Source organism: Lepisosteus oculatus, chromosome 11 (genome assembly GCF_040954835.1).
Source record: "Lepisosteus oculatus isolate fLepOcu1 chromosome 11, fLepOcu1.hap2, whole genome shotgun sequence".
Classification (NCBI taxonomy): Eukaryota; Metazoa; Chordata; class Actinopteri; order Semionotiformes; family Lepisosteidae; genus Lepisosteus; species Lepisosteus oculatus.
In genome coordinates this window covers 41378075-41405470 of record NC_090706.1, presented here as the reverse complement: position 1 = coordinate 41405470, position 27396 = coordinate 41378075, and the positions used below count along the sequence as shown (strand labels likewise).

Sequence of the window (27396 nt, the reverse complement as noted above, 5' to 3'; positions counted from 1 at the left end):
ATCTGAAAGTTCTTTCAAAAGCTTCAGTCATAGTTTATATTTTTCAGGCTAAACAGAAACCATCAGTCAGCACAAATATTAGTTCAGGACATTCTAACAGCCCACAATATAATGTTTGTGAAACATAATGTTTGCTGCAGGGATTTGCAGCATACCTTGGCATGACGCTGCTTTGCTGAGGGGCGCTAACATGGTGGTCGGTCTCCCCTGTGGCACGAGCCAAGGAGCTCCTATAAGGACAGCGAGGGAGTGCGGAGATGATGCTGGGAAAAATGCTGGGATTAGTGACCCCTATGAACAGGATGTTACGTCAACTGCATGAGCTGACTTCTCTTGAACTTTTAGCTCCTTCCTGGATCATGTACACCTCTAACTCCATGAAAATATTGGCTGTGGATCCAATCCAACATGTGCAATCTTCTGTAGGCTTTTCTTTTTGCATTTCAGAAGCAGAACCAGGATCTCGGGATACCCAGAAACATTCAGGATATATCAGAAAATTGTTTCTGGGTGATTCCCTGGACTTTACAATATATTATTTTCAAATAAGCATAAAATAGTGGGCAACAAAGCTTTTTCATGCACTTTGAAATGACAAATATCTGTTAAAATGGATATAACACCAACACAAGGCAGTGCATCTCCTGCTCAGGTGTGTAACCTGTGACATACCTTTGGGCATTTCATAATGGGATCTTTAAAACTAGACAGGTCCAGGCCCACAAACAACCACCAACAAGCTGTGAGGTTTCAACACCCTAGTGCAATTTGTGGTGCAGGGATTTCAAAACACCACAACCAAATAAATCAACACAAGAGCCTAAACTCTTCATTGAGCTCCAGCCTAAACCCTTCAAAGTCCCCCTCTATCATGAACAAGCAGCTACCCTGCTTACCAGCCTCCAAACTGTCTCTCCTAGACTCTTCTCAATCTCTTCCAAAATTTCTCTCTCTCCAAAACTCTTCGCCATTTTAAAAAAATGTTAAGAATACTCAAGTTCTTTAGTCCCAGTCAGTCCTTCTGTCCAAGAGATGAAAGACAACACTCCACTCAATGATTGACCTAGGAAGCACCCTCTTTCTGTTTCTGTTCTTTCTGAGTCCCCTGACGAATTGGCTTACTGTTACTGGTCATGTAACAAGAGCAACACCTCATTCCCCCCAGAGGAATCTGGGAAATGTTGTCCCTACCAGGCCTATACTCTCACATATCCCCCCTCCTCATGCAGGAGGCAATCAGCCGACCAAACAGCAGCCAGATCCAAAGGCCACCTCCCCCCAGAATTCAGAGCACAGCGGACAACAACTTCCTCCCTCCTGGATTTGTACCCTTCAGAGCTCCAGGTCTCGCATCTGCAACAGCAGCACTCTGGAGTCTTCAGCAATTCACCCGTATTTCATCTCCAAATGGGGCTCCTCCAGACAGCCTCTTCCCATCACAGTCAAGGGATGAACAGACATTATCGTCCCCCAGAAAATGGCACTGTTCCCCAGACTACCTTTGCCCGCGTCCTCCACCATATGTGACATACCCATGGGTGTGTCTCAATGGCACCTCTGACAACAGGCAGGTCCCATCCAACAAACACACAGCTTACACACCCGAGTGCAATTTATTTATAATGCAGGTGTTATAATCAGTCAAAAAGATCACAGTGGTTAAGTTTATGGAGGAAAAACACCGGCCTTTTCTCTTTCTTCTCATGTCACCTGCGCCTCTGTCTTGAGTTTTAGTCAGCAAAGAAAACAGGTAACTGCATGATACTAAATAAACTGGAGCCAGAGGGAGTGTTTTCATTGCAATGCTCAAGCTATCAAGCTTCCTGAACAGGAAAAGGAGAAGGAGTTTAAAGGCGTATAAGGTGTAATATAAGGTGTAATAGGTAACAACACAGATTCACAGACCTTGGCAAGAAAAAAAAGATGTCCATGTTGGTCCTTCATTCCTACCATCAGAAGAACCTCAATGTGACCAAATTAATTATTTCTTCTTTTTAACTTTGTATCCAATTGTGAATTAATATCAATTTCGTCTGCCATCTATCATGTCCCATACTACTTCATTTGTGCCAAAAGAGTAAAAGCCAAAATATTTTACACAAGTCAGCTTCTGCAAAAATAAATATTCTAATTTGAGGCTCAAAATTGTAAATCCATTTTGTTTCCCCGCATTCTAAAAATCCAATTATGCACTGTAAATAGATATAATCTGAGAATATGAGGAGTACACAAAATGGGCCAAAATAATTCATTTTTATTCTGCAGATTTGAAGAGCACACATTGTGCACTGAATCACATATCTCAGAGTTGTAGTGCAGAAAATAAATTCTGCTCTTTTTGCCATGTGATCTACTTGAAGTTCAACGTATTTGGCTCCTGTATTTATTAGCTGTTTATTTCTAGTGATGTTCAGGAGGAGCTGTTTTTTGCTGGCGATGTTCAGGGAGAGCTCATTATTGCTGGCAATGTTCAGGGAGAGTTGTTTACTTCTGGTGATGTTCAGGAGGAGCTGTTTATTTCTGGTGATGTTCAGGAAGAGCTCGTTATTGCTGGCGGTGTTCAGGAGGAACTGTATATTTATTTCCGGTGATGTTCAGGGAGAGCTCGTTATTGTTGGCGACGTTCAGGGAGAGCTGTTTATTTATTGCTGGCGATGTTCAGGGAGAGCTGCTGCCTGAAGTGAGACACAGTGGCTGCTGGGGGAGGATGGGGGAGGACAGGCCCCTGGGGGCTGCAGAGCGATCCGAACGGTGTTGACGCGGGGGGTCGAAACGTCTGCAGGAGAGATCGCCATGGCTGGGAAGAGGGTGGGATGCTGGGAAATTGTTAGTCTGACACCAGCAATCAATAGGAAGGCACTGCAAATGACACCAAAACTAATACACCTTTGGGAAGGGGGGGACAGGGTGGAGGAACCAGTAAAAAAGACAAGGACACATTAGTCAGCTCACATCTCCTCCTGAAGCTTAACCAGAAACCCAGCAACAGCAACATGAAAGCACAACACAGGCCAGCACACCCCCCCAAAAAAAAACATTACAGATCCCAAAATCATCATTCGTTTACACTGCATCTTCAACGGCAGGTGTGCCAAACACACAGGAACGCTGACCCTGGAGACAAGTAGAGCATGAAGAGCACAGGCCTGTGGACTGGTCCTGCTGCTTGTAAACCCAGCTCTCAGGCCAGCAGATAAAGCCAGGCTTAAAAGGTAAAATGTGCCTTACCAACCAGACTACAGATAACAGCTGATAAGATAAGTAATTAAACACATTAAAAGGGTTATAAAAGACATAAACACTGCCAGCTCAGGACTTAGCCCTCAGCCTGACGTTTAAGCACAGGTTCTTCAGCACTAGTCACTGTGCAACACACAAAGTAAGAAGTCAAACCAGAAAAGGCTATTTCTCTCAAAATCAATTTTCCCTAAACATTATGAAGACGTTAACAGAGTGATTAAATCGTTATCGTTTCCTAAACAACAAACTGAAGACATGAACAAATCCAGGCACGCAGTCAGAATTGTGTGTGTCCTTCTTAAGGAAACAACAGCATGTCTGCAGCTGGAGACCAGCAGGCTGAACAGGCGGTGAGCTCCGACCCGCACAGCTCCAGGAAGTTGCTCGGAAATTTTGATGGATGACAGCAACTTCTTTATGCACAAGCAATCCAATCCAGAGTGGGGTCAGAGCAGGAGACCTGTGAGATACGGCTAGGCGTTACGATACATAAATTAAAGCCGATTGTTTGTAGGCCTCAGTCTCCACAATCTAAGCTGTGCATTAAAACACCCTTTTCTTTATATACCCTGTAATAGTAATAAAACAAATCAACACGTTTAAGGAATTTATTTCCTTTTCCAAAATCAAAAACAAAAATCAGCTAGGAAATGAAGGAACTGCTGTACACCAGATCAGCATTCATACAAAATATACACCAGATTGTTTTCCATTCCGTAAATTGCAGGCATAAAAAATCTTCTAGATGGCTTTTCTAAATGTCGAAGTCACCAGTAATGGCTTTAATTTGTAAATCTACCATTTCAATGTGCTACTTGGAATTCAGCATAATTACTTGGGCCCTAATAGGAGCAGAAAGACGACGGACACTGTCCAGAGCACGCCTTGTCGAGCAGTCTGCTCAAGACGGCTATGTTGCTTCGTTAGTCTCTATTATTAGAATCAGCGGCTCTTTGACCACATGACTGTGTCCTCTGCTCCCACTCCGGCCCTGAGCACTGCCCCACCCCGCTGCTGCAGGGACTCGAACCCGTGCTTCAGAAACGATCACTCGGGCAAGCACAGCTCCCCCTGCAGGCTGGGAGCTCGCTCCGGGTCGGTCAGCAGTCTGGCTGCTGGTTCTGCTCTAACACCTCCTGGTGACCACCGGCCGGCGGCCCGCCACAGCCCCTCAGAGTCTCGCCCCGGGAGTCCCAGGCCCGGCTGACAGGACCAGCGGTGTGGCCCGGATCACTGCCCACCAACTGGCTCCGCCTGCAACCCAGACCAGCGCCTTGGCCAGGGGACCAGGAGCCCTCACAGTCTGGACCCAGGGCTCCAGGCCATGACCACCAAGTTCATACAGGTATATTCGCCACAACTGTTCCGTCTTCCCTGTGTCTCACCAGTGCAGTGTGGACCTGTCTTGTGCGTTCCTGCCTACAGGTCTAATTGCTCCACAGACCAGGTTTTGGCAAATAAACTAGGTGTGAACGGCATCCAAGGATATAGGGAGGGATGCTGTTACAGACTACCTAATCTTTTACCTTGATCTCACTGAATGGAGGCATTAATCATTAAGCACCTCTTTATTTCCCGCATAAATCTTAAAGCACACAAGGTCTTTGTCTTTACTCTCCAAATCCACAGGCCCGAGAGTAACTCCCCTCCGGGGCCCGAGAGCAGGCGCATGTGGATTAATATCACATGGCTGCGGACAACATCCTGCCACATGACCGGCTCGCACAGTCGAGGGAGAGCCAGGAAAAACCGCTGGCCGCTTCTTCAGACACTGAGGAATGTGTCCACCGCCTCCCCAAACAAATCGCGTCACCTCGGTGCAGTCCTCGGGGGCGGCTGCAGAAATTCATTTAAAATTCGCAGGACTTGAGAGCGACTCAGCCGCGTTATAATGATGGCTGACCATTGGTGCTTACTCCTTGGTATTTCCGAGTGTGTACTGTTTTATTAAAACAGATACTGTGGAAAATACTGTGGAAAAAAGTCATCAATAAAGGGCAATGAGAAAGCCGCCTGCGAGTCTTCCTTCAGATTGAAGGGTCACAAACACGCCGTCCCTGCCCGGAGCCGGGCGAGGCGCACAGCAGCCCCGCCTTCTGTTGGCTTTCAGACCTTCTCCTGCACAGAAGCAATACAGTAGTGTGTTTTAACATACATCATGCGAATAGGAAAAATGCATCACAGATTGCGATCACTTTTTTTGCTAAGATACATTTCACGCACACAGTAAGAAGCGTTAATGGTCTCATTAATAGTGCTAATGGGATGAGATTTGCTGCGTCGGGCCTGAATTTCAATATTTGTGTTCTGGGTTATTGGCAGAACCTCACTGGAAATCAACCTATTCTTCATAAGAGGATAGTAACACCGATGGTTTTTTTTTTAAATAAAGGGGTTGAGAATCCACAAAGCGATGTGCTCTGCACAGGGACCCTGCCCGCAAAAACCTCAGAACAAAGACCCTTCGTTTCATTCGGCAGGCTCCATGTTTTTCTCACTGTTGTTCATAAAAAAAGTATTTTCTTTTAAAACAAAAAGATGTTACTTGTGCAAGAGGTATTGTAATTTACCGAACTGCAGACTGCCAGACGTAGTAACCGTGATGATTTGACGCACGTGTAAAGTAAAGGCCTTTCCCTGGATGATCTCCGAGGAACGACAGGAGAACCCAGATCCCTTTCTAAGATTATGAGGATTGCAGTCCACATAAACCACAGTTCACTCACGCCGAGAGCCTCAGCTCAAAGCGGCGTTCAAATTGACGATAAGCTTTTCACGGACGGTGGACGTAACGGGGAAGAAGAGCTCCATCTGGTGGTCAAATAAAGAACGTGCTGCTCACCGCTGTCTAGTGTGCCAACTTGGTGAAAATATATATTTTTATAATAATAATAATAATAATTGCCTACACTTATATAGCGCTTTTCTGGACACTCCACTCAAAGCGCTTTACAGGTAATGGGGATCCCCTCCACCACCACCAATGTGCAGCCCCACTGGATGATGCGACGGCAGCCATAGTGTGCCAGAACGCTCACCACACTCCGTTGGGCCCCTGAGCAAGGCCCTTAACCCCAACTGCTCTAGGGGCGCTGTACAATAGCCAACCCTGCGCTCTGACATCAGGCTTCTCTCCCTGTCTCTGTGTGTCTCATGGAGAAAAGCTGGGGTATGTGAAAAGACGAATTCCTAATGCAAGAAATTGTAAAGGGCTAATAAAGAAACATTATCATTATTAACATTATATTAATAGATATTCTCTTAATCGTCAATTTATTATAAAAAGCTTCTATCCAATAGTGATGAGGTTAGTTGTACAGTTAGCTTGATAGTTGAGATATTATGAGCAGAGGGAGATGTGTGTATGTATTGTTGTATATTGTTGCATTTAACTGTAATCCAAGAGTGCGATCGTCGATATTGATCTGCATTCCACATGACGCAGAATCTGCACAGGCAGGTAAGGCTGAGGGGCTCATGCAGGCCTCTTGCAGCCCCTAGTGGCCAGACATGAAACAGCAGCACTCCGTTCTGAAGGACAGAAGAGTATTCATGGTGCTGTCGTCACTGCGGAGGGAATTCAACAGAGAGAAGCACCATTGGGGAGGCCTAGCGGACGCACGTTAGAGATTTCCTACAGCAATAATTTAATGACACACATTAATAATAATAGGTACATACTTATTGCCGTGGTAAGATTGGGCTACCACCCCTTCAGAACCAAGCATTACACCACACAGAATCTCGACGTAACACTTGACTTCAGTGGCAAGTGCAGATGAAAGTTCTGGACTTCCCCAGCACAGCTTTGAACATAGTTTCCAGCCCGAAGTTTCCAGTGTTGCAGGGCTCTAACTGGCAGCCCAGGGAGACGAGGGGCCAGAGGAACAGGCCGTTTCGGTACACCCCAGTCCCACACAGTCAGGTTCCTGGGGGCATTTCACAGGACCACTCTTTCAGCGTTACAGTCAGCAGCTACATCACCCTGCAGCTCCCAGCTGGCAGCCCACTGAAGCCCAGTAGGTGTGAGCCGGGCCAGTACCTGGACGGGAGACTCCTTGGAAATCTGAGACTACTGCTGGAGGTGGTGTTAGTGGGGCCAGCAGGGGGCCCTGTGGTCTGTGTGGGTCGTAATGCCCCAGTATAGTGACAGGGACACCTCACTGTAAAAAAGGCACCGTCCTTTGGATGAGACATAAAACCGAGGTCCTGACTCTCTGTGGTCATTAAAAATCTCAGGGACATTCTTGAGGTGTCCTGGGCAAAATTCCCCCTGGCCTTTAACAATCTTGACCTCCTAATAATTCCCACCTCTGAGCTGGCCTAATCACTCTGCTCTCCCCACCACTGAGAGCTGGTGGGTTGGGAGCAGACTGGCGCATCATCCAGGTGGGGCTGCACACTGGTGGTGATGGAGGGGATCCCTGTTACCTGTAAAGCGCTTTGGGTGGAGTGTCCAGAAAAGCGCTATATAAGTGTGAGCAATTATTATTATAATTGCTGTTGTAGTTACAGTAATAGAGGCAACTTATCTTTAACTCAGAATCTAGTCACCTTACACCAATTGCTGCTTTCGCACTGCCTTTTGGAAAAAAAAACAGACTAATTATTTTACGTCTATTCCCTGTGGAACGTGCCAGTCAGGAAGCAGGAAGAAAGCCTAATGGCATCTGTGGAAGCGTCTCCTAAAATGTCCAACAAAATACACCTTTATCCAAGCACAGGAACGTCTCTTCCCTCCTGTTTGGAAACTGCTGTAACACTCACATGCCAGAGAAAACAGGTTTTAAGACACGATTTCAAAGCAGAGGGGGATTCAGTGTTAGCTGGTGTGTGGCGATAGCTCTGGCGCACTCTGGCTGCAGACGCATCATCCAGGTGGGGCTGCACACTGGTGCTGGTGGAGGGGATCCCCCTTACCTGTAAAGTGCTTTAAGTGGAGTGTCTAGAAAAGCACTATATAAGTGTAAGCAATTATTATTATTGTCTGGAACAAGCTCTTCTTGATTGTACCCCTCTAACGTTCTGGTGTTGACAGTATGCTTACCCTGCATGCTTTAGAATGTGTTTATTCAGAAAACATTTTCAAAAACACACAAATTCAATCAGGAACCGTTAAAACTGGCCGCAAGGAGGAACATGCCTCGCACAGTTGTCAACTAAGAAAACGAACAGGGTGCTCCGCACTGCTCTGCTGTAAGGACGGAATGAGAGAGACAGAGCTACTGCCTCACGCAGTCACAGCAGCAAGGCACTTGACAGAGCAGGAGCGGGCCCTGATGCTGCACATTCACATTCTCTCATATCGATTCTTCACCCACAACGACAGCAGACGTTCGCCAGCATCGGCAAAGTAAGGACCGCAGATCAAGGCAGTCCTCCTCGGCTCACTGCAGCGCAGATCGCTCTGCCGTCGTTCCCGCGCGCCACGCTGGCCAGTCAGGCGTCTCTCTTCTTGACGATCAAGGGCCCCACGTTGTCCCCCGTCTCCTCGTTGTGCTTGGCGTGAGCCCCGTCGCAGTAGGGGAACTGGAAGGTAAGGGGGACAGGGTTAGGGTTGGGGTCAGTCCCGGCGGGCGGGCTCGGGCCAGGGAGCGCAGCTCGACTGCGAGCAACGAGGCGCTGTGGCCGTCTCCCTCGAGCCTTCCGCCCCCTTCGGCCCCCTTCGGCCCCAACACATTCAACTGAGAGTCTGGTGAAATTGTTCACGTTTCACAAGCACGTCTCTTCCACACAACACTCCGGTTCTCGGTAGCAGCTGACAGGCAGGTCTGTTTCTGCAGTTTCCCCTGTGCCGAGTCTGTGGCCTGGGGCCCCGGGGCCCGCCTTCCCTCCTCTTGCTGGAACAGACCCGATCACATCGCCCACCGGGTGATCACCTGGACTAGAACTGTTTACAGCTCTCTAGGGGTTTCATCTGCTGCTCTACAGTCACTGCTAATGATATATGCATATGTTAACTGAAGAATAAGAACAATATTACATAAAATCCAAAACTAGGCTCTTGGAAACACTACTGAAGCTACAGAGCAGCGGCACAGTTAGAGATATTCAGTTTTGTCCATTTAGTTGTCAGTTTTTGCTTTTGTTCACATATATGAGTGTGTGAAAATGGTAAAGTCAGACAAGGGGCGAAGTCATACCAGTCTATTTTGAGGGCTCTAATGACTCATGTGCCACTCTCCCACCACTGCTGAAAGACTGGCGTCGCGGCGGGGAGCTGGGTTCCAGCGGTGTTCAAATTAGATCGCGTTAATGAAGCTCAGAATTCAGCTCCTGTGGAAACCTACTCCTTCCCCCGCCACCTCAGATGCAGTGAAGAACATCACAGTCACAACGGAGTGGGAAATTAAAACAAGCTCAGAGTCACACAAGCTCCTTCCCATGGAAGGGCATCAGAATCAGTGATTTTAAAGACGCGCGCCCTGAGGCCATGTGTGCGTGTTCAATGCCACCTTCTCACAGGACATTAACATTTTATAGTTCAGATTTTGGAACAGCCCTAAAAGTTCAAACACAGGAGGAGGCGCCCCTGTGTGGCGGCCCCCCAAGGGCGCCGGGCTGGGGCCACAGGGAGAAGGGCGGGGTGTCCTGCCTGACCCGAGCTCCTGTCCCGCCGGACCGCAGCCGGAGTCACATCCCCCCAGGGCCTGGCGGCGCACGGCCCCCACTGCAGTCCGGTTCAAAACCTGTGGCCACACCAGCGGTGGACACAGCGGGCACTGGGCACCTCCCACTGGACACGACCGGCACCCTGGCAGCCACCGGACCTGACCTCTAACTTTACCTGCAATCAGACCGACATGAGTACGCCTGATCTGAGTTTTGAGTTTGTTTTTTTTAGCCAGGGGGAACACCAGCCCTGCCAGGGCGAACGCAACAAAACAAACGGATTCCCTTTCGAGGTGGCACAGTCGTGAGAGGCGCTGGGGCTCCAGGTTCAGTTCCGGACCTGGGGCGCTGTCTGTGTGGAGTTTCTAGGTTACATGTGGGTTTCCTCCTTCAGTCCCAATTTAACTGGGTTAATGTAATGAATTGGGCAGGTTAACTGTCTTCTGGGAAATGCAGCCCTGTTGCCTGATGGCGTCCTGTCCAGGCCGGACCAGCGGTTTGCTGGGACAGACTCCTGCTTCCCCGCGACCCTGAACCGCATAAAGCAGAGAGAAGACGGAAGGCGGACGGATACCTTTTTGGATCTCCAGCACCTGCAGTACACGGCTTTCGACCCGAGGTCTTCGATGTCGAAACAGTGGACGACTTTGGGGCTGTCTTTACTGATATCGAGGTTCACTTTGCTCTTCTTGGAAGACCGGCTGTAGATGTGCTTGTAGATCAGGTACCCTCCCAACACAGCGGCCACAGTCACTGTGGCCAGGTGGGCTGCAATATCAGACAGGTCGGCATTAAAATTTTAAATCCAGTTAAGACCTGGAACTGCAGCTGGTTCAGAACACGTCTGTGCAGGCTGTGCACGGACAGTAATCACGCCTGGAAATGACAAAGATGCGCACTGTGCCACCACATTCAAAATGCATCTTCAGAGGAGGCAGCCACACTGCTCCTAAAACAAGGTTACAACTTCGAAAATATTTCGACGTTGTTGTACTACGGCCTAGGGGGCAGGTTGTTGGAAATGGTTCACGTTTTTCACAGAAATATTAACTAGAACACGTACATTTCAATTTCACGGCTTTATGAAATCCCCCGCTTGCCTTCAGGATCCTGTAAATGCGGTCTGTGCCTCTGGTGTCAACACAGTACGCCGACCTGCGTGTTCTGGTCTGCAGGCGCCAGCAGACGGGGCTCCCCGGCTGGCTGTCGGCCGGTCATGTGACGGGGCAGCGGCCATGGCGACCGGGGTGGACCCTGTCCAGCGCTGCTGGACCACGGCCCCCAGCCGCAACAAACCAAGGGACTCTGGTCACTTACTCAACGGGAAAGCAGGTTCACTCACCAGGGGCATAAAAACTGCATGAAAGACTGAACCTGGAGCGACATTTAGTACCGAACTCACGGACGGAGCTCAGTCAGCGGGGGAGAGCCTGTAGCTACACCTTAACTGATGGAAGCGCGCCGTCATGTTCCTTCGCGTCCTAATCGTCTGCAATGCGGTCGAGTTTATTCTTATTTCTGCCCTAAACATCATTATCCTGCCGCGGTCCTGCAGTAAGGCTGTGCATTCAGCGCGCGGTTACCTCTGTGAGCCGCCAGTCCCGTGAACGGCGATGTCATCTCGCGCTCCAGCGCTGCAGCAGCCGCAGCAAGGTCACAGCTCTCGCGACCCCGTCTCCCCCCGCCCCGCGAGCGTGTGGCGCCCCGTCCGGCCTGCGCAGGCGCCTGTGACGTCAGCCGTCACGCCGCGCCCCCTCGTGCCTCACGCACCTGTGCGGCCGGCCTGCTGCAGGTTCGGGAAAGGGAGCCCCCGGGTGACGTCATGGCCTTTAACGGGGGGGGAGGAGGTGTCACGTTGACAACAGGAACGGAGAACACTGCTGGAGCACAGCTGTTCACTTTGAGATTGTGAAATATCACCTCCTCCGTCATACACGCCTGAAATTAATTTTAAAGCTTTTATAAGAAAAACGTAACTTAAAAGTCACAGCTGCTGTTAAATAGAGCTTCATTGGGACAATACGTGAAGGTAAGCATACACAGAAATGACAACTACAGCCTACAAAAATTCCTTCCATTTATTGAACATGCACGTAAGGTTAGCGCCCTTTCAACAGTAACGATCTATGTACACGGTGGAATACACAGCCACGATCATGCACATAAAAGCGATTTTTAAATTAGATCTCAGAAAAAACATTCCGCTGGATGTGGATCTTATATTTCTACGTGGACATTGGCCAACACATTTACGGAACGAGATGGTCTAGTTCAGCAGTCCGGGCTAGATAACGGTTCAGTTGAAAAGTCAACTCTATGCAAAGTACGGCAGACGGAGGCTTTGAGCACCTGAGGTGTGGTCGTCACACTGTCAGTCTGCTGGTTTTCATTCCAGGCGAGCTCCGTCTCGTCAGCCCTAATTAAAGCCTTTAATTTAACTACTTGATTCATATAGTCCAGCTTTCTTCTGCATTCAGTCCCGAGTTTCAGAAATATCCAGTTTAAGGCCAGTGTTTCCAGCCACTTCAGCATACAGAACTCCACAATGCCTCTCCCGTATTTCTCACTCTACAGCTAGTCCAGGGTGATCAGTTATTGATGAACTGGAACAGGTATTCCCACAGAGACTGTTCATTTGGCAGAGGTCCTTCCCATTGGGTTTGTAACACGCAGCACACCTGAAACTCACACACTGGTACAGGCAGGATAACAACTGCAAGTTTATTTCCACGTTCAGAGAGCTTAAAGCAAATTTTAAAAATACACCCTAAATAAACTGAAATTGATTATCCTGTGATTGATAACTCAGCTGGAGTCAAACATGCCCTAATGTGACAGCGGAGACCCCATCAGATCATTCTTCTCTCTTCAGTCGTCTGAGAAACAGCGCAGTGAGCCGGTGGTGATCTGGAATAAACGCACTGTGAGTGACTGGCCCATTCACACAACACCCTCCCGTACCCAACGATCACGAGCGCTCTGGTCCAGTGCCCGCGCTCAGCCCGCAGAACCCGTGGCGGAAGTGACGCTCGCCGCCTTGCTCGCACCTCTCGGTAGCTGCAGCAGTCGGGTATGGAGGCATTTACACATTCAGCAACTGCAGCCTACTATCGCAGTAGTGAAGCGAGATGTATAAACCTACGCAGAAAGGGGTGTTATCTTCATGGAGTACCCTTAAGGCCTCACAGTAAAGGCCTTTACTGACGTGCCTCACAGTAAAAATGGAAAGAATGTTTTCTGTACTCATTCTTAAGAGAGACAACTAGGTACTGAATGTACTTATTTTAGGCCATGCCTCCATTTTAAGATGTCCTTACTGTATCTCAATTTAGTAAAAAGTGAGAAGTTCTCTAGCTATAGTGTAGGGGGAATCATTATTAGGTATCAGTTTAAAATACTGCAGTTACCATTGTACACAGCATCTCTCTTGATTTTGAAAAGTAGACTGCTGGGAAATTTTGTTCAGCAGCTAGCAAACAATTAACATACACACACCAAGTCTGGCACAGTGGTTACAGGCTCTGTACTTAATTGAAAAGGTGTGGGTTCAAATCCAAGGTGTGGTACTGCTCATTATACCTTCGAACGACATGCCTTAATCCTATTGCTACAGAAAAATGCAAGTCATTGAATAAAAAGGGCAAAATCCATAATCAACAGGCAGCTGCAGGACTGCAACAGGTTAAACAGGCTCTGTGACTAGAGATCAGCATCACCTGTGAACTCCAGTTAGAGGAACTGAAACACTCAGTGGCTCACATGTTCAACGAGAAGCATCCTGCCTTCTTAATTAGAAGACTTACCATTTTAAACAGACAGAATTCGCTACATTTGCAGGGACGTAGTATGAGAAAAACACCAGAAAAATGTAAAATATTTCCCATGATGTTCAGCCTTGCGGGAAAGTTGTGATCTTGCTATAAACCGGTGAAAGATACAGAGTGACCTTTTGATAATCAGAATAGCTCATCTCCACAGGCCTTCCTGTTATCACGCATCAGCAGAAATGAGGGAAGCACATCTACTGTCGTTTCATTTTAAATGCTAAGAAAAGCCAATCTGAACTCTGCATGTTGGGGTGGGACAGGCCCAGAAGAACGACAGCCTTTTGGATTCTCAGTTAAACCTGTTGTAACCAAGGGGCTTGCCAGGTTGTGGACTAGGGTTTATTGATCTCTATAATAGACTCTCTAAGGAAAAAACAGTTAAGTAGTTAAATTGAGCTAAAGAAATCCAAGGAACAAAGTTCTCCTCACACAGGTTTGGCAGCTGAGCTTTGATATGTTCTCCTGGAAGTAACTTATCTATAAGCCACTACCACTGTCACTCTGCACTGTACACCTGAACAGAAAAAAAATGACAATTTCAGTCTAGTAAGTGCACAGGAAAAAAAAAAACTGAAGACATTTAAAAATAACCCCACCTTTCACACAGACACCGAGCTTAAACTGGTAGACAGAGTTTCATGCTACAGCGACTTCACAAATGAAAACAGACGAGACAGGAGATTACGTGTGCACAGCAGCCCGGGACTGCTCACTACAGAAAGACACGGAGCTTTTGAGGAAGTCTTGCTGGGCTGGAAGCTCCCGAGAACTGACAGACTCTGAAAACAGCGCACAATGTTCGACAACTCGACATCAGAAGACACCGGATGCCCCACTGCCAACAGTGACCATCTAGTAAATAATTTCTTACACTTATATAGCACTTTTCTGGACACTCCACTCAAGGCCCTTTAGAGGTAATGGGGACTCCCCTCCACCACCACCACCAATGTGCAGCCCCACCTGGATGAAGTGGAAGCAGTTGAAGCAAAGCTTACGTGATGCCTGTCCCCTTGGTTTCGGGGGCCAAGGGCATGAGGGTCAATCCTGAATCCCAGAGTCACCTGCAACTATGCAGGAACCTACTCCGATATCGGCAAGAGCCACCACACCTTCTCCACACCGTGGTGCACAGACAAAACCCCTGACTCCGCTCCTCTTGAAATGCAACAATGCAACACAGTACTGGCCATCTGATATCCGACACGGCACCTTTTCCCGACTCTACCAAATTTTTACACTTCTCGGACAGCTAGCACAACCTGACACCTACCGGGAAGGTGATGCATATGAGGAAGGGGGCAGTTTCCCAGCTCCCATTACCTATGGGGAAACAAAAACACACTTGTGCACTAAGTTGCCAAGAAGATGCAAGTACATACTACTCTCAGCTAATCCCTCCCAACACCACCTTGTTTCCATAGACAGGGTTACAGGAGTAGGGAACAATCTGCCCAGCCACATTGTTGAAGCCGATACTCTGGCTTCTTTCACAAAACTGGCAGGTCAGACCCTTGGATCAATGAACTACTAAGTACTTCGCAAGAATGTTGCTGCCATGAGTAAGTCAGTATCAGTCACTAACTTTACTTGGGTACACACTCTATCATGTAAAGGTGTTCTTTCACATGTGACCATTTACTCCTAGATGGGTAATTCAGAAAAGATTTACTCCTGCTGAAAGTTACTTCATGTACAGGTAATAAACTGAAAACTAGTATTTCAAAGATTTGTCTTTCCCCTTAAGTGACTATTTTGTTCCCCTCAAGATACTTAGAAAATATTTGGCAACACGTGGCAACTACCACATCCTAAATATTTCAATGTGTCCAACGGTCACGACTACTTTTGCACTGTCTTGAAAACCACTGTAGTGATAACCCTCAGTGTTTTCCAAGCGATGTGTGATCTGTTAGAAAAATCTGCTCAAGACTTTCACTACTAAATAAAAATTTAGTAATACTTTAAAACTGTATTACCCCCCTTAGAATATCATACACTTCCAGTAAATCTACACAAAATGTGAAAACTACACATTCAGTTTAACACAAGACTGCTAAAAAATTAAAAGTCAGCAGTTATCCCAGTGATTCTTAAATCCAAACATAAAGACTTTAGTAATCAGTTTTATTACACAGTTTAATCATAATTAAACACACAAGCTCAAAGAGCTTTCAGGTAATTAAATATACAGAAGTTGTATTTTTGTATAGGAATTCATACCCTTTACATCCAGAAATGTAGCCATTATGAGTAACTGGAGCCATTAGCTTCTTATTAAACAAAAGCCAAATGCAAATTAAAGGGTTTAGGGAAAATACTTAAACTAATAACTTGTTTATATAACTGGTCCAAAATTCTAGTTTGTAATGGATGTGGGTATGGTTCTTGGTCATGACAATGCAAAAACAATGAAAAAAAGTCCTTCAGAATTTACCAGTAGTACAAAAACAAGCCAAAGACCTTATTCTTCTATTCATAACCTCTTATGAGTTTAAAAGAATTCCTAAGAAATTTATACAAAAATACATTTGCCCCCACTAACTGATTACTACTGTAAATATTGCCTGGAAGCACAGGGAAACAAAAACCCCTCAAATTTTCAGACTAACCCAGTTTAAAACGGCAAGGAACGCTTTTAGATTCATAAACGTTATGATTGAACAACTGGCCCTTAACACGTTTTCGTGTTAAAAATGTCATTTTTGAAAAATAGCAAGATACAGGGAGCACAGTATTTCTAAGATCGCTGTTTCAAATATGTACAACACAACGCAGCACTGCTGGGTCAGGTAAACATGTGCACAGGGGAAGATGAGGCATGGGCTTATAGAAAGCAGTCAAATGGAAACCAAGATTTTTTCTTCCAAAGCTCCCCTAGCCATACACGTAGAGGTGTGTCCACAATCCTCCGGAACTACATTGCATACTTTTGTGTCCATTCCCGAGCTATTCTGTTGTACCTGAAAAAGAGGAAGAAATTTCAGTTTATTTACTATTAATGGAGGAAAAAAATGCATCGGTCCCAATAAAGTAATGCAAGGAAACCTGGCTCCTGTTTTGTGCCACTGGAATTTCAGATCCTACATAAGCACTGAAAAGGGTGCCGAGTTCACCCATTGCAATCATACGGCAACGAGCATCCAGCATACAGAGGACTCTCGCATCACTCGTTAGTACTTCACAAGGAAATCAACCACAAACGTTCCATAAAAATTCAGAAATGGTTACGAAGGTTATATTGTTGACCACATTAGACACTAGCGGCAGCCAATTCACAAAGGCGCGGATTGTCAGTTTATGCACGTCTACTGCAATTTCTCTTCCGATAGTGGGGAAATGATTGCAATCCACTGTAAAGTCTTCCATTTCCAATTTGTGTTAAAGCATCAGGAGTTTCTTGGGGTAGTGGTACGGTAGAAAAGCACCCTGCTAGCCGACCCGTTTTCAGCTTCCTCCACGCACTGGAGGAGGAACAAGAACCAAGCCCACAGCACCTGAACGCGGGGGCAGCATGTGAGCTGCAGAGAACAGAACAGCTCGACGGCTTGGGCTTCACCACAGAAAGTCCAATATCCCTGAACATCAATACACGTGTAGCAAACCACTTCACTGTGACCACGACTCTCACGGCAGGTCTTGTATTTATCGCTATTCCAAGGGGAAAAAAGTACAAAGTACATCTTTAATAATTTGGGAGACCGTTTTAAATATTGGTGTCAACCTTTTGTTTTAAAGTGTTGGGACCATGACGATTGTATATAAAAGAAGCAGATGTTTTTATGCAGATAAATCAGGCAGTAGTTTATACAATAAAGTGTTCTGCTTATTTGCAATACAAAAAAAGGCATTTAGAAACAATCAATGACTGTCTTTACAGCTGTGTAATTTCGGAAAAAACATTCTTTCCACCTTTAAGCAGTCTCCTGTGGTATCATAGAGAGGAGAAAATATTTTTTGGCAAAATCTGTTGAAGGGCAAGGATGGAAATAGTTTTAAGTAAGGACTGCATTTAAAAGAAAATACAGAAACCAAGCTTCTTCTACGTACAATATGTTGGTCAAATTATTAAAAACCATATAAATAATGCAAACGGACGACATGACAGCATGCCAGCTAGTGTACTCACTTTTCCCTGTCTGTTTTGTAGATGCGTGCAATCTCTGGCACTAAGGGATCATCTGGATTGGGATCACATAACAGTGAACAGATCGACAGGAGAACTGGAGAAGAAGATACAATTATTCAACCAACAACCTATTAAGGATTCCTCCAAAAACATGCTGCTTGAAAATGGATACAGCCATCAAAACCTACTGGCACCTTTAAATTTAACATCATTCTTCTAAACACTACAAGAATATTGCTATGTGTCTGTAGTATTAAATCAAGCAAAAAGCCTTTTCCTTCAAGTCTAGCACGTCCGTTTAAATTAATTTCAATTTGAAACTTGTTTTCCTGCTCATTGCACAGAGGAAAAAAAGCCAAGTCCCAATGTTTACAGTCCTCTAAATGAAGCCTTTAATATTTTTACAGGAGGCATAACCTCACAGCAAACTGTTAGTAAAGATAAACAGCATTTGTAATTCATTAAATAGAAAGGTACAATAATGCAGAGAAAGCAAATTCACGGCCGATGTTATCAAAGAAGTTTAAACTCTTTGCAAGTGACTGTTTCTTCGAGCCTCTCCGCATTATATAGCCATGATGTGGAGGGAGCAGCCAGGCAGTTCGTCTGAAGTCACAGGAACAAAAGAATGAAACACAGCAGCCCTGGGTGTTGAGTAGTTGGACAGGATTGTATGATCCCTTGTGCTTTGAGCTAATGGCCAGTCTGATTCACAAAAGCCGAAAAGCTGCTTTCAAAAAAAAGTACAGCACCCTCACCCTCAGATGTTTTCATGAAGCGAGCTTTATTCCTTGGCTCGTGGTCACTAAAGGAAGTGTTCTTTACTCGTGTCACATAATGCAAGTCTTAACCCATTTTAAAATTACCTGGTCGTTTAAAAAGTTTCATCCACCTGAAAAAAAAAAAATTATTCCAAAGTCGTTCTTCCGTTTACGGGGGGGGGGGGGGGGGGGGGGAAAGGCTGACCGAGCCACCTCAAGGAAAATAAAAATCCTAACCAGGTACATCTCTCTTTCACTTCGCACTCCATCCGGTTCCGTCGCGGGACGCAGTTGACGTCACCTGAACCGTTTCTGCCTCCCTAGCACTGCGTGCAAGAGGAAACGCAGCCATCTGCGATACTAAACGAAGCCAGTGGGGCTGGAGGAGCAATGGCTATACTGCCTCACAGCCTTTACCATTTCTGTCGAGGAGATCTCAGCTCACAGGCTGAGCGCTTCAGGTCATGCAGAGACCCATGGAACAGAGCCCAGCTGACCATGTGGGCACTATAAACTGATTTAGTGCACAAGCACCACTGAGAAGCTGTAACTCATCCTGTTACCTCTACTCCTTGCCCCGTGAAAACCGCAAGAATTACTTGCTTTGTGCAACTAGGGTGAAAATGCAGTGTCAGCAGTCGTGTGCAACATACTACCCTACCTTTTGAAATAGTTAGCGCTGGCGACCACTGTGATCGTAGGATATCGAGGCAGATGCTGCCATTGCTGTTGATGTTTGGGTGGTAGATTCTTGTTGTAAATGCAACCTAAAGGTCAACCAAAGGAGAAAAAATAAAAACATTTAGGAAATTAAAAGCAAGTCTGAAACAAATCTATTAGTGCTAGTTCTAAACAGGCTTACTTCAGTGTATCAGTGAAACCATCACTATATACAATAACCTACACAATTAAAACATTCAACTGAGACAGCACTAAAAATAAACTCACCTTTGGTGGTTTGAATGGGTAATCTGTTGGGAAATGAATTGTCAAGAAGAACACACCACCCTGGTAAGGACTGTCATTCTGTCAAAGACAAACATTATTGAGACGACACAAAGACGTTGCTTCACTCTTCAAACTGTACTGAATAACTGAATTACTTACTGGTCCCATTATTGTGGCCTGCCAATGGAACACTGAAAGAGACAAAAAGGACCTGTAAGAAATATGAACCGCCACTATAATCACTAAATTCACTTTCACGGCCGGATTCTGCTGGTTTCCTCTTTACCAACAAATCAGTGACTACAGCCAGTTTCAGAACCGCTCGCATCTTCAAAAACCAGCCTAGGAACGAAGATATGTCTTGCAGGCAGGTTACACTCAAGCCTGCATTGCTGTGCGCCGCAAGAATTACAATCACTTAAAAAGCACGTGATGGCTTCCTCATCCCTGTGGCATGAAGAACTAGGAAGTAGTACTGGCAGACTTCCTGGTAACAGCCCCCCTGACCTTAACCACTACCAAGGGCCACAGCACAGCACTTCTACACTCACTTGTTCCACAGAAGAGCGGCTGCATTTATAAGAAAAATGAGTTAAGTCAATTCCACTGAAGTAACCGTTAAAAGCCGTTCTAGAAAGGACTACTTTTTTTTTTTTTACTAGAAACCTGCTCACTGTTTAGCGGCTCATTTGAAACTGGAGACACCTGCTCTAACAGGAATGCACTACGTCCTTTTAATTCCCTTGTAGTTGAAGGGAAAAACTGGCGGCCAGATCATGAACCTTAAAGTTATTCATCAGGTTCTAAAAATGACAATAGCGATATATAGCAATAAATGACAAAAGTCAGTAAAAATGAAAATGAAAAAGATCAGCTTCTCAATGGCACTTGTGGATTTAGCAACCAAATAAGATCGATGAGGTGAATGGCCTGATCTCATTTGTATCCTTTATCTGAATGTAAACGATACATAGAGGACATTAAAGAAAATCATGTTCAATTGAAATGCAGCATATAGATAAATTACAATTCTAATAAGGGAGACATCTATTTGACAAACAGTGGGGTATGTACATTTACAAGGGAACCATCACAAACATTATGGCAACAAACTTACACCTATAACTATATGAAAAACTTAATTTTCTCAAGTGACTGACTTACACAGTACATTTGTAGAGAAATACAATACAAGTTACTACAGCTTAGCAACTAGCAGACAGGGAGGGCTCTCTTCCACAAAGGGGACAAGGCTATATGACTATCTGGGCTGTCGAGGAATCCAGACCCAGGGGTGGTGGGGAAGGCAGTTTGCGCCTACAAGGTGTAATCCCACTCCATGCAGAGAGGTGGCTGTGGGACTCCGGTGAGAAGGGCAAGCTAGGGAAAAGGACCCCAACCTGAGGGCTAAAGAGTTGACATCTGGCTGTATATACAAGAGACCACCTGGATATATCATACTGTATGTGTACAGCACAGGTGATGGTTATGATGTGAGGTAGTGGGTGTATCACATTCTTTTATTTTTGTAACATCTTAGGTTATGGATTCTGTACTCTGGGTTTTGGTTACATGGTTTACAGTTCTTGGGAGCAGGCAGAAGCACATGGCTATAGTTGCCAACAGTTCCCCTTGGGAGTCACCAAAGGCTAGAGGTGGATAATTAACACTGCATGGAAGTATCAAATTGAATTAGATGCATCATTATTAATACAAAATGTAAAATATGCAAAATCACATCTGTAGATCAGAGAACATAGGAGACATGGGCTTTGGCTACAGCATGGCGGTAAATCTTACTGTATCCCACTGTGAGCACAGAAAGATTGAAACATGAGGGTCACAGGTCACAAAACACCACCTCTTCCCATCTCCTCTGTAAACTCCTGCCTTCATCAAGTTTAGGCTTCCTGTTTGGTGTCCACTGATGGGTGGTCACACACCGAAAAGTTAAACGGATTCTGGCTCTGCCATATAATTCAGCTGGTTTAACCCGGGTGTAGTGGTCAACACGCTTGATCAATGTCTTAGGATTATGTGTATGTCAGTGGGGTGATCACTTCACACCAGCCTATAGCAGTTATTTTGTCTGCAGCTACTACCATAACCTCTCACGGCTGTTCCCTTGTGTTTTTTGACTCATCTGAATTCTTATGAAAATAATTTGGGCAACGATGCACACTTCCTTCATGTCTGTAGAAGCTATGCTTGCCACTGTTTACATTAATACAAATTAATCCACCAATCCACGGTCAGGCAGATAGTGTAAAAAGTGGAGAAAATCACTGTCACTCTCCCCAGGAGTGGTCGCCCAACAAACTCACTCCAAGAGCAAGGTGTCTAATATTCCGGGAGGTAACGTCTAAGGATCTGCAGGCCTCCCTTGCACTGGCTAACGACAGTGTTCACGAGTCCACCATCAGGCAAACACTGAACAAGAAGAGTGTGCATGGGAGCACAGCAAGGAGGAAGCCACTACTTTCCAAGAAGGACATTGCTGCCCCTTTAAAGTTTGCTCAAGACCAGCTGGATGAGCCAGAAGACTACGGGAAGAATGTTCTGTGAATGCATGAGCTGAAAATAGAACATTGTGGCTTAAATGAGAAATGTATATTTGGCGAAAACCAAACACTACACAAGAACACCAGAACCTCATCCCAGCCGTGAAACACGGTGAGGGCAGTATCATGGTGTGGGGCTGTTCTGCTGCCATGGGACCAGGACGGCTTGCCATCATTGACAGAACTGTGAATTCTGGTTTGTACTAGCAAATGCGGGGTATCTGTCCATGAACTGAAGCTCAACAGAAGGTGGGTCTTGCAGCCGGACAACGACCCTAAACACAGAAGTCAACCTACCAAAGAACAGTGTAAGCAGAAGAAATTTTGCGTTTTGGAATGGCCGAAGTCCAGACCTTAATGCACTAGAAATGTCGTGGCAGGACCTGAAGCAGGGAGCTCATGCGAAGAAGCCCACCACACAATACCATACTGCTCCACATGCAGAGCTCCCATCAAACAAGAGCTGCAGAACAGGTCCTCAGAGCAGACAGCACATCGTTGCATGACTGACAAATTCTACTCTTACATACAAGTTCATAACTCAAACATGACGTTACAACTAAAGTGCAGAGTACTGTTTTCTGATAAGAATCAGAAAAGCATAATTCAAAATAAAGGTACTCACTGTCATCGCCAACAGGTCCTGCTGAACACTGTGCTGGAGGATCACGTGCCAAGTCATTTAACTCCTAGAAGTAAAAGGAAAACATCAAATAAAAATTCAATGCCTACAGGTACAGTGAAAAAGACTGGAAGAAGAAAGATATGAAATTTCAGAAGTGGAAAAGATAAGTAAATGAATTACGACCAAACGTTAACACCACCTAGAGACATGGTCAAACAGCTATGCGCCAACAGCAATTGTTTTTCAGAAGAGTACAAGAACCATCAAATACAGTTTAGTTTGACTCTGCAAACTGTAAAATCATGTTGCTGTAACAAGTCTCAGATATAACTGAGTATTTTGACAGTTTTGTATACTTCCGAGCGTCAAAGCGAGAAACGTGATTCAGTTAAGGTCCGAGTCAAACAACATTGCAACTTTCTCTTCGCTACACGAGCAATGATACAGGTGGCGATTAATTAAACTGGTGAGTTTACTGGGCTCTTAGAAACAAACCAAACGTTATCTGCCTGATCCATCTACTCTCACCCCGACTTGTTTGGAACGTCATGATTCTGGTTTGTTTTGAGGAAACATGGATCTTCAGGACTCGAGGAGATGCCTTGAGATCACAAGTGGTTGCTGTGGACTTTGGTGGCGAGGGCAGGTGTCATTCCACACAGCCACCTGCCAACAAACCACAAGCCAATAGCAGCTGTCAGAGCATCGTTCCTCCACAACCACATCTACACCGTCTTCCTGGGAACACGGAAGCACCTGAGAACATGCCGATACCACAGCGCTGCACCAGATATTAAGCCTCATAACACGTAAATAAGGAAGCAAAAAATCTTTTGCTCAGCTGGAATGAATAAATCAACCATTTAATAAATCTACAGAAAACAGACTTGCCCCAGATACATACACAAATGAAGCAACTATATAGGGATTAAAGGGTCCACCCATCTGATCCAGCCTCCACCCTGATCCTTTCCGAGGTGCATTAAGTTTACATGTTACTAATTCGTATCTGTCCACCCGTCCACTGTGCTTCCTGGCCCCGTGGCCACACATGGTTGTTGAACCCCCTACAACGATGAGATCACCACTTCCACGTGAAGAAACACCACTCCTGATCGACACGCTGCGGTCAGCCGTAGCAACAACGAAAACGTCAAGGGACACAAGATCAATGCCAACTATTCAGACTCCAGGACTGGCATCACCTGGGGTCCCAGTTCAGAGAGGCGTCTTCCGGGAGGCGACGGAGATGCAGGCTTGTGTCGCGACCGACAGCACTAGCTGTGTGGAACAGCAGAAGGGGAGCCCAAGAATAACATTCTAGCAGGAAATCCTAAGTTGAAGATGCTCAAGCATCACGAAAAACATGTGTTAGCAGCACATTAATGCTTCAATAAGTGCCAATAATTTTACAAAAACAACCTTGAAAGATTGCTTCCCTGAGAATGAACAGATCTAGATGTCATAGCTCTGCAACTTGGAAATCGCAAAAATACCACTAACCGCTTGACTGAAACGCAACACAACAGACTAAAGAGAGGCCGTGACCATCTGGGTGACTGAGGGGGCCGTTCTCATCCAGTGCGAAGCCCCCGGTGAATTTTCACCTTGATTCACCTGCAAATAACCCAAATACTTCCCGGGCTTGATAGGGCCCAGCTGGAGTCAAAAAGCAGGAGCGCAGGGGCCGCGTGTGGTGGTGCAGAGACCGACGGCAGAAACTCTGTGCTTCTGCACGACCCCGTCACCTGCAGGGGAGGTCCCCACACCTGGTGACACCCCACTGTGACAACCCACCCGTGCAAGAGACGCTACACTGGCATTGGAGCATAAGGGACGTGGCCAAAACGGAGCCGTGCTCCTCTGGTTTTTACATAATTAACAAGTGCTATTAAAAAAAAGACATTTCTTCTCTCGTACAAACAGCCCCTGGATGTCAAGAACATAGTGTAGCAAGAGAACGCTTATTGCACCCCTTCACCACGGTCAATGGTGTGGAAAAGCTTCTTGAGCCACACTGGTCCCAATCCAAGTCTCGGGCTGCTCTCTATCAATGACATTGAGTGCCAGTGCATCTATGGAGCTACTGATGGCCACTCGGCCAGAGCTGATAAAGACATCAAAAGGCTAAAAAAAAAAAGGCAGTTTTCTGCAAGTTGCACGATTATTCATATTTAATCAAGCTTCTCATTTTAAAACCGCTTAGATGATTAGAACTGCGTTTAAGGGGGGCTCGGGTGTACAATGCAGTTTTTAAAAGTGATTATATCCCAATTCCTCTCCACCTCCACTTTGGTAAAAAGCAGTTTGACAAATGTGAACAGTTTTATCATAAAAACGGGGCCAAAACGTAAGAAGACGGAGGGGGGACAAGGTTAAACACCACTGTATGTCCAGAGAGATTTAGAATTGCCTGATGTGCTGTCCTATACAACACACGATCAAAAAAACAAAAAAATCAGAAGACAACGCACTTCCTAGCGCCTGACAAGGTGCTGAACAGTATGAACACTGTAGACGGGATTTCAAGTTCGCTGCTCACTGAGCGGAGTCCCAAACACAGCAGAACTTCTGATCTTCGGAAAGACCGGCAGCAGCACGCAGAAAGGGCCGTCCGAGAGTCGTGCAACACAGGCGGAGAAGGGCTCTTCCCAGCAACACTGCCTGCCTGTGCAGTTCCTGGTTCTTCTCCACGCCCGCCAGCCCCCGGCCGTCCTGCCCCGCACGGCGGCCGCACCAGGCCGGCTGAGCTCCCTACCCCAGCCCGCGGCTCGGGCAGGCCGGCTGCCGCTCGCCTTTGTAAGCGACTCCCGGGCAAGGCGAAAAAGCCGAACAAAACACCCTTGCGGCTGGGGGCCCTGTCGACCTCCCGGACCCCCCTTCGCCCGGGCCCGGGGGGGCGGCGTGACAGTGTGCGCACCGCGGCGCAGGGCCCCTGCCTCGGACCCGGACCCGCATCGCCGGCGGCCCCGCACACGTCGCGGGCTGCCCTCTGCCGAAACCCATCGCCCCCCACTCGTGTGCACCAGGCGGGGGAGCCGGGTCGGCCCGGGGTCCCCGTCGTCTCCCTCACCTTGTGAATTCTCTTCAGAGCCATTGTTGTGCTGCTCCTCCTCCTGCTGCTGCTGCTGTCACCGAAAACGTGTTTTACTCGATTAAAATGGCGGTTGCTCCCCCCCGCAGCGGACTTGAGCCCCGGAGGATGAACGAAAGGACGCGTCTGGGGACCGAAGGATGGGGCGCCTATGGGCCAGGCGGGCCGGGCGGCAGCGGGTCTGTCTGAAGGCGAAACTGAAAGACAGGACAGAGCCGAACCGAGGTCCTTCCTCCTGCTGCAGCTACCGCGTCACTCGCTCAGCAGCGCCGTACTGCGGCCCTTCCGCCACCGAGCACATCCGCCGCCGCAGCCCGGCCGGGCGGGAGCCGGGGCCTTTATACACCACAGCGGCGCAACCGCCGCCATTGTGGCTCCGGGCCAGGGCGCGCGGCGCGGCCCCGGCCCACGGCGAGCCGGAGCCAAGATGGCGGAGCAGAGGGAAACAGTTTCATCACCTTTAGCCCATGAACCCCCGGTAAGTCGTCTCCGTAAATGTTCCGGTATGGAAATGTGCGGTGGCGTGTGAGTGTATGAGGGAGGAGGAGACTGGGGGGGGAGACTAGTATATCAATTGATAAAAAAGTCAATGTGTATTTTTTATTGACTTCGTTCCCTACGAGGCCGTGCTCGCCTCTGCCCTGCGTGAGAGGAGCGAGCAGAAAACGGAGCGGGGAAGGAAGTTTATAGCGGCGAGGCCGGGCGGAGGGATACAGCGGGGCCCGGCCGGCCCGAGCGCACGGCTCGCGCGAGAAGAGGAGCTGGGCGGCGCGCTGGGATCGCTCGTGCACCCGGAGGGGCAGGGGCAGGGGCAGGTAGCGCCGAGGAGACACGCAGCCCGCTCCCATTAACACTGTTATCAGTGAGGGTTACTCGCAGTGCGGTTCCTACGTCCGCCGGGCGCCTTCGTGCATGGCGACACAAAGCGTTACAGCGCTGCCTGACAGAAAGCCAGCTGTGACACAGCTTGCAGATTCTCAATTTTAGAGCAAGGAACACCTCATAACCTTAACTGATGTTGCATCCAAAAACAACGATAGCAAGTGGCGATGTATCACCGAGACAAAGATTTCACTGTTTCACTGTGTCGTGAATTCTTCCTGCAGTTCAGAACAAGATATCTTGTTGCCCATTCTGTCAAATATGCCCCCCCAAGTGTTTGTACAGATTTTACATCTGAGTTATTATAAACAGTGCAAGTCTTTAGTTCATCAGAGTGAAATGACTGGTAACAACAAGTCTACAGCTTGCAGTCAGGTTCCTACAGAACACCCCATCAACTGTTTTGACCTGTGACTGTCACAGCGCCGGAGAACAAGTGTGAATTTTAGGGCACTGTTACTGCCATTGTAGTGGTGGGTATGTCAGTGAGAATTCAGTCACTGAATGAATTGAAAACCGGGGCTCCTCGATGAAACAGTTCAAAATCCCAGTGCAGGTGTAACGTGTGCTGACAGGATTCACACACGTGTAAAGACTGAGCAGCAGGTCATGCGTGTCTGGTGTAACGAATTCGCCCCTTGCGTGTAACAGGGATCTCAGCTGCCCGGGCTGGGGGAGCTCTCCTTTAGCTCAGCTGGTGAGTTCCCTGTTGCGTGA

The 27396-nt window shown here is 47.0% G+C and overlaps 2 protein-coding genes across 2 annotated transcripts; both read right to left on the bottom strand.

Moving 5' to 3' along the window:
• Positions 1-8293: 8293 nt before the first annotated feature.
• On the bottom strand, positions 8294-11561 carry LOC102692549 (CDGSH iron-sulfur domain-containing protein 1). The gene is made up of 3 exons (XM_015349862.2): positions 11436-11561; positions 10427-10620; positions 8294-8769 (listed from the first exon to the last, which is right to left on the bottom strand). The coding sequence occupies exons 1-3, from the start codon at positions 11470-11472 to the stop codon at positions 8680-8682; spliced, it is 321 nt and encodes a 106-aa protein (XP_015205348.1). The 5' UTR covers positions 11473-11561; the 3' UTR covers positions 8294-8679.
• Positions 11562-15789: 4228 nt separating this feature from the next.
• On the bottom strand, positions 15790-26109 carry ube2d2 (ubiquitin-conjugating enzyme E2D 2 (UBC4/5 homolog, yeast)). Its single transcript, XM_006631956.3, has 7 exons — positions 25777-26109; positions 22704-22767; positions 19677-19708; positions 19518-19595; positions 19231-19336; positions 17809-17902; positions 15790-16642 (listed from the first exon to the last, which is right to left on the bottom strand). The coding sequence occupies exons 1-7, from the start codon at positions 25798-25800 to the stop codon at positions 16597-16599; spliced, it is 444 nt and encodes a 147-aa protein (XP_006632019.1). The 5' UTR covers positions 25801-26109; the 3' UTR covers positions 15790-16596.
• Positions 26110-27396: the final 1287 nt, after the last annotated feature.